Here is an 11693-nt window from a genome sequence, read left to right on the forward strand (position 1 = left end):
TTTAAGTGTCTATGTTTGACTATACACGGAATTTAAGAAATAAAGATAGACTTTTAAATCTCGTGGTTCTAAATTAAAAATGTATATAATATAATAAAATATCCTTTGAATCTTGTGATTATAAGCTTGACATGTAGGATATTTGAATTGTCAACTTACTAAATATAAAAAGAGGCGGATATAACCAAAATAAGATAATTTTTAACAACAATTGAGAAATTAAGGGGAAAAATAAGAGAAAAAGAAAAAAAATATACACTCACTAAGGAGAATCGTAGTATCCTTTGTAAAATATACAAACCATAAAGACTAACTAAAGTGAGTAACCAAATTAATCATGTTGGCCCCATGCATCGCACAAGCATAATTTGCTAGTAGAACATACAAGTCTAAATTGCTTTGTTTAATATTAAAGTAAACTTTTCAACTGAAATAATTTAATGATCTAAGTAAAAGTACATAAAGTAATTCCAAATTCATAAAAATTAAGGTGTTGTTTATGGTGTAACTGCATCACCCTCTCTTAATTATGTAACTCTTATGGGATGTGGATTTGCGGTCAAAATTATGTTGGGATTAAAATGTAATAAAACATTTAATTAGATATTTTATTACATTTTAATTTAATGCAGGGGCAAAATCGTAATTCAATTTTGAAAGTAGGAGCTTTCCACTTTTAATATAATATGATATATGCTTGAAAGTACTCTATAAAACTTCCTCATGACTTTCATTAATTAAGCTTGGTCTTCATTATCTCTTTTTACCTTTGAGTTTTCTTTTCATAGATAAGTTAGATTAGGAAAAAAGGATTAAAATGAAAATTGAGAATATTATGTATTTGGCGAATACAAATCTATAAATAAATTTAAAAATGTTGAATAATAGGCGCTCAGTAGGTATTACTACTGTGTCTCTCTCTTTAATGAATTCCATTGATCTAAATGAAATAATGTATGCATATCTAAGAATTTACCAATTAAAGAGATGAAAATTCTCAATTACGAATGATAGAATTATTAAATTTAAAAATTTCCAAGTACCACCCTTGACAGGGGCAACAGCCTGCTAGTATTAATATGTAATATATGAAATTAAACATCAACGAGAATCTCAGCATTATATAATTTTTACTTTATTAATTCCTACATAACTAATATTTATATAATTATTTTTTTTGTTAATTTCTACGTAGCTTATTCATGCATAATTTATCTATGAATCAATCACTCCCAAAGTTGAAATAATGTGATAAAAAAAGAATAAAAGTTGGAGTTCAAATTTTAAAAATGAAGCATTTTTGACAGGGATATGCGAAAAAAGAATAACCAAGGAATAAAGGCTAAAGGCTCACTACATTCCAATTTCCAAGACCCGGTTGTGCTTGTGTTCCGTCATCAGCAAGATTTTTCAATATTAGTAGTAACAATATCGACAAATATCAGCCCAAACCTCACAGACAGAGAGAGACACGCAGTGAAGAGTGAGAAAAGTGTGGTTTGGATAAGAAGATGATGAGACGGTCATTCGGTGGCGGCGGCAAAGGCATGGGTGGTGGCAGCATGTTAAGAGCTGTTCAAAGAGCTGTTGGGACAAGCGGTGGCACTATTACCCAAGATTCCTTCTCTACCGCTAAAACACCCACAACTACTACTACTACTACCCACGCCTTTAATAACATGTCTTCTTCTACCGCCCTTTCTTTATCCTCTTCTTCATCACCTTTATCCACTTTTCCGTTATCTGCTGCTACGGCTCTTGCACCGGCCACTTGGGACACGGATGAATCTGAAGACTGGGAATGTTTAGATGGATGCGAGGATGAAAGGGTTGATATTATATTTGATGACTATATTCTCGGTCTTGTTCCATCAACTGATGAGGTTCAACATGCAGTTTCTGCTCTTCATCAGTGAGTTTTTATATTCACATTTTTCTTCCGTATTACGCTTCTCTTGTTTGCTCAAACGTTCGTGAATTTCTTGAAATTTTCTACTAAAATGCCACCATAGTTGTTCTAGATATGACCTGATAGTGTATTCTTTTTACCTTTACATTCACTGTGTAACAAGTGACGATGCTTTTCAGGTCAATTGAAATATATGATCTGTTATCTTTGGTGCCTGCTTTAGCAATAATAAATAGGATGGCTGATCAGAAACAAAAGATACTCCCTCTGTCCCAATTTATGTAATACATTTTGAGTGATGCATTTGGTACGAGGGATAAGCTATTCCATATAAATGGGATTGGGTGAGATAGGATGCGATAACTTATCCCACCCTCACCCTCTGTATGGAATAACTTATCTCACCTTTTTCCCTGGGACTTTGGTATCCCACCAAACAAACATGGGATAATTCTAATCCTTTGGGATTATGATCTCATCCTATCCAATCCCTCCTACCAAATGATCCCTTTCTATTTTAGTCCGTCGCAAAAAGAATGATATATTTCTATATTTAAAAATAGTTTGACTTAAAACTTTCCCTTTTACCTTTAATGAAATGATTTACAGCCACACAAATATCTATGACTTATTTTAGACTACAAATTTTAAAAGTCTTCCTCTCTTTCTTAAACTTCCTGCCTAATCAAACTATATCACATAAATTCGGACGGGAGGTGTAATAATTTGTCAAACCTCTATGATTAAATGCGGGAGTTTACTGAAGTTGGACATTCTTAACGTGGCAAACTTTTTTGATTGTGGTAGTGGCAATAATGAATTAATAACCTTGCTCAACTCTTTTCAAAGTTATTTTGTTAGCAAAATTGTGCCAGATAGTTACTACTACTAGCTATACTTATCTAACATTGATGGATGACATTTAAACTAGAGATCTTGCACGTGGAGGCGGATGCAATATGAGTTTTATGGGTTCAACTAAACCCAACATTTTTGGCACAAAAGTGACTTATTTGTGAAAATGACTAAAATTTCATTAAATATACCTCTCCCCCAATTCTTTGCTTTCCGAGAGTCAATTTGACTAATTTGTGAAGCCAAATTGGATTAGACCAACTGAATATTTTAAAATTAAAATTTAGATACTCGAAAATTATAACTCCGCCTGTGTGAGCTCGCTCACATTGCCGGTCCCAAGCCCGGATAAAGGAGGAGGGTTGCCGAGGGTCAATCGGAAACAACCTCCCTACCCAGGTAGGGGTAAGGCTGCGTACATCTTACCCTCCCCAGACCCCACTATTGTGGGATTACACTGGGTAGTGACCAAGATACTCGAAAATTATACTGCTATAAGTTGCAATTCTTCTCATGTCAATATAATAAAAAATATATCTTAAAATGTCAAAGTTTACTTAGTTTGAATCTCAAAAAATGGAAAGTGTCACATAAATTGGGACAGAGGGAGCAAATTCTAAACCCATGATTTCATCAGTGTAACGGGTTCAGTAGTAAATATAAAGATTGAAGTCATCAAGTTCAAATCCTGTATCCACCTTTGTCTGCTTGTTTGTGAGTACCGGTAATAACTATGCAGAATATCAGCACGCATGCCCATAAAAATGATATGGCAAACCTGGTTGTGGCAGTGATTTCTGATGCTCAGTTAGATAAATATCAAGATGTAGAAGCTCCATGCTTTTCCAATTGCAAGCTGCGAGTCTTTTTGGTTGCCCGTAGTTATAAAAGTGCCATTAGTTTTGACTGAGTTTCTTATAAAAATGTTGTAATTTTTGGCACCTGAAAACTTTCCCCATTGAGCTCAACTAGAATGCAGATTTAACTAATTTTAGAATCTAGGTGTGTAACAGTGATGCAGAAACTCTACCTAATAACTGTCTCATGATAAGCCAATTTCGCCTGGCCTTTGCTCGTCTTCGCCTTTTTCTTTATCTGAAGTACAGCCCAAGGAATTCAATGATTGAGGCATGAATTCCTGTGAACAGATAAGTGGGACATTCTGTCCGCATTAAACGAGTACATTTAAGAGCTGTTTAGAAGTCTGCTAGGCAGTATCTTTAATAAGCTGAATGACTAATTGATAGTGCTGCAAATGTGTTTTATGTTTGTATCAATATTCTTTATATCTTTCAATAGATGTATCCTTCTCTTATGTATCTGCAGATAATATATTCATTATCGTTGCTGCCTCTATTTTGAAGACTCACTTGCTTAATGTTGTTGGATTTTATAGGGTCCTTGAGCCATCCTATTTTTCGTGTTCCACCAACGACGGTCTTGGTTACAACTCAAATGAGGATAAAACAGATGAACTCAGTAGTTCACTTGATCTGTCGCGCGAAGTCTCTTCTAGTGGATCCGTGTCTGATTGGATTGAACCGTCTTTGCATATTTGTAATTCAAAACTCTTGCAGTCTTATGGAGCTAGCCGAGTATTTGATGCTTTCCACATGCTGCAAACTGAACCTTCTATTCAGGTACCTTATCCGTGTGCCTTCAGGATTGCTTTGAAATTCGATAGTGGACACACGGTCATCAGAAAGAGTTGCTTAATATTATACCTTAATCAGATTGTAATCTGTGTGAGATAACAAGTAATTTAGACTGTTAAAAATAAAATCCGAGTCCTCTCTATGAGTTCTATTCAATAAATGTGGCGGTGGCTGAACAGAGAAAGCACTTGGAGAAAAGTAAGTGAAGTAATTTGTCAGTTACGTTTGTATTAAATCTCATGGAGCTATTGTTGTTCCTAACTCATTGTCTTGGAAAAAAGAGACAAGATATTGCCTGAATGGTACTTTTGTCCAAAGACTATCTATCAGAAATTTCCCTCTTGATCTTTGTAGAAAATGGTCATTTCACTGTCATCTGACAAGGCTGTTTGGGATGCTGTTATGAACAATGAGGCGGTTCGGGAAATCAGAGATTCATTAAAACAAGGTTTGTATTTCACACGAAGTCTGCAGAGTAATTCATCTTAGGGAGTGCAATAGGCATCTGCACACCGGTCTCCTCTGTTTATACTTTTGGCTGTTGAGCCATTGAGGTGTCCAAAATGATTTTTCACTTAGTGACACTGCTGCATCTGTTTAAGCACGTTATGATGACATACTTTTATATGCAAGGAGTAAAATCATCCTTCACAAAGCGTATATTAACACAATGTCCAATGATGCTATGGGCTTTTATTTGCACAAAGCGTATATTAACACAACGTCCGATGATGCTGGCTATGGGCTTTTATTTGCAAAATTTGAATGATAAAGACAATTAAAAAATCACAATTTATTTTTTCCTGTTCTTGGTTGAGAAGGGTAAATATAGAATCTTAGGATCTCTATCAATATTCATGGTTCAAAACACCTAAGATAGTGTAACGAAATCACTGCAAGTACTTCTATTTTTATTTGCAGAATATGAGTCTTGGTGGCTTTATGTTATTGAATGCAGTATATTAGGATTTTATATACCTGTACAGATTGGATGTAAGAAGATTATGAGTATCTAATAATACCAGTAAATTATCCCTGTTTATATCAAAGCATAACTCAGAATTGGCAATGGTACAGTTTATATATTTGTGACTACTCTACATTTTTAGTTGATGCAGCTGATAATGGTTTACCAGCTGGAAGTTCTGAGGAGGGTTTTGATGAGTCTGATTCAGATGGGACGATAGACATAATCAGTTGGATTGTTGTGAACACCAAGGAAAAGGTGATGGAACTAGTTGAAAAGATCATAGAGTTTGTGAATGAATGGTTTCAACCCCCCGAGAAAGAGAAGACATCAGAAGAGAATACTGATCCATTTGATGAAAAGCTGAGGACTTCATTCTTCCTTTCCATCGTAGTTCTGCTAGTTGTTGTTGTTGCTCGAGCACGATGTGCATAGTCAACATAATTCGACGACATGACAGTTGATAGTCCTTCCTTCTCTGTACTTTTGGAAGTGGGGAGTTTCGGTTTGCTGTCTCTATACTTGAGACAAGAAAGCAACACAGAATTTTCTTGTGTACAAAAAATAAATAGTTTACTCAGGAGTTTTCCTTTGTTTTTGTGTTTTTAAGGATTTTTTCAAAGCTAATTTGGTTAGACAAGTGAATAAACTTTGCCGTTCTATCTGTTTGACGAAAGCGTTCCTAGTGGCTACGACTGAAAGAGGTGGATCGCTACTAAAAGAATCCTGTTTTTCTTATGGGATTCGCCAAGCGTCCCTCGGTAATCATGATTTAGCTACTGGGAGCCTCTTGGAAAATACCGATGGCGTCCCTCGCTCATCTATGATATTTTTCTGATACAATATTCAAGGAAAAATTGAAAATACCGAGGGACTCGCTTGGTATGTTAAAAAATTATATATATTTTTTTTACCAAGAGAGACGGACATTGATAATGTTAAAGTTAATAAGAATTAAAAAATCAAATGTATTAAGGGACATCCCTCGATCCTCATCCCTCGATAAATATAAATATTCGGCAATTATATATTTCAGAGACGTCCCTAAGTTGAATAAAAATTAATTAGATATTTGAATATTACTGAGGCATGTCCCTTGGTAAACTGACTCAAATAAAAATAATTTGATAGTTAAAAATTACTGAGGGATGTCCCTTGGTAAACTGAAAATCTGTAGTAAAACTAGATGGACTGCAATTTATTTGTAGTAGCTACGTGCTTGCCATAATTCGCTAAGACATCTGCAACAACGTTACCATCTTATAGATGTGGTGGATCTCTGTGCCTGCAGCTTCATCCAACATGTCCCTGCTAGAAAATAACAAATGTGAGTATTTAGGTGTAGGATGTTGTAATAATTGAATTAATATACCTGATATCCGTTTCAATTAGTAGTGGAAATAAATTGTGAGACTTAGCAATTTGGAGTCCCTGGTATAAAGCACTTAGTTCAACTTGAAGAACATCCGTGTGTAGAAGTGTGAAAAAGTCCCAAAAGCCATGCACCAATATGAGAGCGGAATACGCCTTCTGCTCCTCCAGTATGTGTGTGCTGGTTGATAGCACCATCAATGTTAAGTTTAAGGCAGTGACGAGGTACACTACTAAAAAAAGGGGATTTTCTGACCTAAAAAAATGGTTATTTCCGACCTCATGAGGTCGGTTTTGGTCAAAAACCGACCTCAAAATTAGGTCGGAAAAGAGTGGGTCGGAAATATTACCGACCTCACGAGGTCAGTAATTTTTTTTTACATCGGGTATTAATTAGATAAAGTAACGACCTCACTAGGTTGATAATTATATTAATAATATAATGATATGAGTTTACCGACCTCCTGAGGTCGGTAATTTATATGAATATATAATATATTGTTTTAGATTTCCGTCGTCATGAGATCGGTATTTCACAATTTCTGCAAAATATTTGCAGAAACCCGACCTCATTAAGTCGGTAATTTGTAATTTTTGGGAAATTTTGCAGACAACCGACCTCATGAGGTCGGAAATTTGCAATTTCTAGAAACTTTTGCAGAAAACCGACATCATGAGGTCAGTAATTTGCAGTTTTTGGGAGGATTTTGCAGAAATCCGACCTCATGAGGTCGGTCATTTGCATTTTCTGGGAATTTTTTTTGCAGAAAACCGACCTTGTGAGGTCGGTAATTTGCAGCTTCCGGTAAATTTTGCAGAATACCGACCTCATGTTGCAAAAAAATTGGTAGGATCTAGCTGCTATTCCAGCTGCCCCCCTGTCAAGATGAAAATCATTTTATATTCAACTAAAATCAGCTCAAATAGCTGTTAACAATTCACCAAACTACTATAAATACATAAAACATTAAGCTACTTCAACAAACACATATATACAACACATATATTAAAAACCACCAATACATCAAATTCAATTCGAAACTACTTCAAAGTTGAATGAAAACGTCATTCAAACATTCACAAGAGACATCAAGCTACTGCAACCTTCGCAAACATCAACACAACATTAAACTACTTAAACCTTTATAAACATCCACAAAACATTAAACTAGTCTACACTAAGTTAGTCTACAACATTAGACTACTTCACCCCTCGCAAACATCCACAAAACACTTACACAATCCACAAATCCACCACAACATTAACATTCAAACATGTCTTTGTGTGTTTGACACGTGAGTCCCTTCATCATCAGCACCACTAGATTGAGTATAGGGGTTACGAGCATCATCAGGACACGAGGGAATCCCCCTCGAAGCAAGTAATTTGTCTAATTGGGCCCTCATACCGTCAAATTGCATGTCCCTTCGCCTCTCCCTTTCCTCCGAGGCCTGTAGCTGGCTAGATAGCTCAGCAATCTTTTGCTCCATGACCATAGCGCTCACTCTATGCAGGAAATGAATTAGGTTGATGCACGTGAACAAGAAATTAGCCAAGAGGCAGATAAGATTCCTGTTTCAACACCAGAAAAATCAGTAAATAAGCAGCAGCAAAAAGTATAATTTCTTATATACACTATCAATTTCTTATATGCACTAACAATGTATAATTTTAATTTCTTATATACACTATCAATTTCTTATATGCACTAACAATGTATAATTTTAAGGTGACCTGCAACATCATCTGTCTAGGATATGCCTAATTTTGTAACCCCAGTTAGAAAATAAAGTAAAAGCACACTAAGTGTGTAAAACTTCTTTATATGTCAGTTCCATCTAAGTTAAATTTTGTACCATCATAAGCTAATGTAGTAGTCCAAATTAGATATTTGAAGCTAGTTAGAAGTCCAAATTAAATGTCTTCCATATCAAAAGAACCTCAGCTAACTGAAAAGGGTGAAATAATTAACAGGAAAAGCAAGAAAGTTGTATTCGCTTAGTCAGTGTACTGAAACTTCCCCTGAATTATTGTACCTGGTTTAATTTAATTAATTTGACCAGCAGATGATCAAAAATTTTGCCCACCTTCAATATAAAATTACTAATATATTCGAATCTGGTCATTTAAGAAATCTACTCCTTTCGTATTTTTTTTTCCACATTTCATATAGCTACTTGAGAGACTGCTCAGTGGACACGAATTGGAATATATATCAGCTAAACAAATTCAGCTATGTACTAGAAACTATTTATTTCTGTTTTGGCCATTCTGATGATCTTGACATCAGGAAATGAGTGGGAAGGACCACATATCCACATTGTATTTATTTAGTACTACTTGAAATAATTAAGGAATTTCAGCTAATCAAAATGAATGCAAATGCAACATTATGACTAACTTTTTTTTTGCAGTAGTCCAAACATTAATCCACTATCTCGATGATCTTGACTCTGTGAGGTGCTTTACATTAGTAAATAGTGTGTCTTCCTGACTTGATCGACTAATTAGCTGATTTTCAACCTTCTGCCATTTAGGAGCATCTAGTCTAAAAGTATCTAATTATGTTATTCTATATATACACTGACCAGTCATATGGTGCATCACAATGAGTACAGGTGGCAGTTTCCGTCTTCAGTTCGTTAGCTATTCTCTTGTTTACTTGTACTGATTGACATTGTGTAAAGGAGATGTTTCTATGATAGTTATGTGAAGATGGAAGATTGTTATATTGAATCTAAGGGCTTAAGACATCTTGACAGACTGTTGAATAGCTACATTTTTAGATGTTATATTCAGGTTGAGGACACTGAATGACCTGCTAAAAACACAAAACAGTACCACTAGTATTTAGTATTTTAATTTTGTGATAAAATGGAGACCTTCAAAGAAGTACATAGCCTGTAATGAATCCTAGCAATGGTTTTCAAAACTGCCTGAGAAATGAAGTGCTTTAGAAATGCATATTCCACTGTACTTGGAAATAGGACAATAGTCAAAAAATCAAACTGAAAAAAGCAAAATAAGATTATCTCTTATATTTCCTTTCTAAATTGCAAGTTACAAATCAAGATAGGCTAACAAGACTAATAAAAACTAAGGAACTATGAAATCTTTAAAAAAAAAAATGTTTCTACCAATACCTGGAAAGGACATATTTTGACTGCTTGGAGAATTCTTTTCTTAATTAATTAGCCATATTACTAAAGCAACTCACATTGAAATCCTTCCTAAATCAATGATGACTAATGTATGACCAGAATATGACATGCTCACAAAGGGACAGAAAATAGGGAGCCATATTACTAAAGCAACTCACATTGAAATCCTTCTTGATCCATGATGCCAACCATTTTGGTGGAGCATTGATGAGATTATTTAAATAGTGTGTGCAATCTCCTTCCGCATCCAAGATGATTTCATGGTCACAACAGATTTTGCTCTTCTACATTAACTAATCTGGATTTTTCCGAACTTCAAGGACTTTTACATGCTATAAGCTGCTAATTTTCATCATTTCTATTCTTGTTAACTGATTACTCTTCGCATGGTGGAACTTACCTTCATTTTTCCCTCTTTAGAAGGGAATGACTTTAGAGATCAATCAGTATAAAGTAACTTCATGTCAATCACGATAAAGGAAAACAGTAAATTAGAAAGACAATGGAGAATTATTCTGTTACTATACATAATTCTAAAGTGAACTTGAAGTAATAACATGTCGACTGTATTCTTATTATCTATATTTTACCTTGACAATCATTAAAAATGACTCTTTCATTTCCTGTAGTTCTTTCCGAACAAACAAGTTTGGTGAAAGAAGAGGCAAGACAAATATATAAATCAATGCAGTTGTTACTCGATGTATGGACATATCGAGAAGCAAGCACAAGAGATAAAGAAAGGAGCCGCATCAGGTGAACGAGTAGAAGACAAACTATGGCAGGTCTTACATTTCTTTTTCATGATGTTATATATATGACTATGATTTAGATATTTCTTGATCGTATTCTTGATCCCCAAAAATTGATGAAAGGATTTCATGTTGACTTTGGATATCTAATATATCCCTGTGCTGTCACATTAATCATTGACAATGTGAATTATATAGATTTTAGTCATCCTCTTAATATTCTGTTGAGAAATTATAGTCTTGACATTTGCAGTTGTTCTAAGTTTGACTACCAACAACAACAACAACAACAACAACAACAACAACAACCCAGTGAAATCCAACATCGTGGGGTCTGGGGAGGGTAGAGTGTACGCAGACCTTACTCCTACCAAGGTAGGACGGCTGTTTCCGAAAGACCTTCGGCTCAATAAAAGCATAAAAAGAAGTCAGATAAGGTTAAGAGATTCGGATAAGAGATTCAAAGCGATATGGAAATGAAATAATGCAAGCGACACAGATAACACAGGATAATCAAAGCACAGGAAATAACAGATAATAGCAGAAATCGGAGCAGATAACACATGATAATCAAAGCACAGGAAATAACAGATAATAACAGAAATCAGAGCACAAGAAATTATATTGCAATAATGCGACTACTAATAAGAACGGATAACGAGACTATCTACTAGCCTTCTACCCTAATTTGGGTCCTCCAAACCCTCTTATCTAAGGTCATGTCCTCGGTAAGCTGTAGTTGCGCCATGTCGTGTCTAATTACCTCTCCCCAATACTGCTTCGGCCTACCCCTACCTCGTCTGAAACCATCCATGGCCAACCTCTCACACCTCCGCACTGGGGCATCTGTGTCTCTCCTCTTCACATGCCCAAACCATCTCAATCTCGCTTCTCGCATCTTGTCTTCCACCGAGGCCACCCCTACCTTATCCCGAATATCCTCATTCCTAATCCCGTCACTCCTGGTGTGGCCACACATCCATCTCAACATTCTCATCTCGGCAACTTTCATCTTTTGAACG

The 11693-nt window shown here is 35.4% G+C and overlaps 2 protein-coding genes across 3 annotated transcripts; one reads left to right on the forward strand and one right to left on the reverse strand.

Annotated features, from left to right (window-relative positions):
- The first annotated feature begins 1359 nt into the window (after window positions 1–1359).
- LOC132631697 (uncharacterized) lies at window positions 1360–6013 on the forward strand. Of its 2 annotated transcripts, none has more exons than XM_060347375.1 (4): window positions 1360–1912; window positions 4161–4404; window positions 4774–4867; window positions 5538–6013. In XM_060347375.1, the coding sequence occupies exons 1-4, from the start codon at window positions 1512–1514 to the stop codon at window positions 5819–5821; spliced, it is 1023 nt and encodes a 340-aa protein (XP_060203358.1). In that variant the 5' UTR covers window positions 1360–1511; the 3' UTR covers window positions 5822–6013. The 2 variants fall into 2 exon arrangements, with proteins under 2 accessions (XP_060203358.1, XP_060203357.1); XM_060347374.1 differs by having other exon boundaries at window positions 1364–1912; window positions 5529–6013.
- Window positions 6014–7750: 1737 nt separating this feature from the next.
- LOC132633974 (uncharacterized) lies at window positions 7751–10415 on the reverse strand. Its single transcript, XM_060350316.1, has 2 exons — window positions 10078–10415; window positions 7751–8330 (listed from the first exon to the last, which is right to left on the reverse strand). Exons 1-2 carry the CDS (start codon window positions 10122–10124, stop codon window positions 8027–8029), a joined length of 351 nt encoding a protein of 116 aa, XP_060206299.1. The 5' UTR covers window positions 10125–10415; the 3' UTR covers window positions 7751–8026.
- Window positions 10416–11693: the final 1278 nt, after the last annotated feature.

The sequence above is a fragment of the Lycium barbarum genome, chromosome 3, assembly GCF_019175385.1.
Source record: "Lycium barbarum isolate Lr01 chromosome 3, ASM1917538v2, whole genome shotgun sequence".
In the NCBI taxonomy this organism is placed as follows: Eukaryota; Viridiplantae; Streptophyta; class Magnoliopsida; order Solanales; family Solanaceae; genus Lycium; species Lycium barbarum.

Coding starts and splice junctions, on each gene's coding strand:
- LOC132631697 (XM_060347374.1), top strand. CDS start 1,512: ATGATGAGACGGTCATTCGGTGGCGGCGGCAAAGGCATGGGTGGTGGC. Junction 1,913..4,160: donor GCAGTTTCTGCTCTTCATCA/GTGAGTTTTTAT, acceptor TGGATTTTATAG/GGTCCTTGAGCCATCCTATT. Junction 4,405..4,773: donor AAACTGAACCTTCTATTCAG/GTACCTTATCCG, acceptor TGATCTTTGTAG/AAAATGGTCATTTCACTGTC.
- LOC132633974 (XM_060350316.1), bottom strand. CDS start 10,124: ATGCTCCACCAAAATGGTTGGCATCATGGATCAAGAAGGATTTCAAT. Junction 8,331..10,077: donor GGATCAAGAAGGATTTCAAT/GTGAGTTGCTTT, acceptor GTGTTGAAACAG/GAATCTTATCTGCCTCTTGG.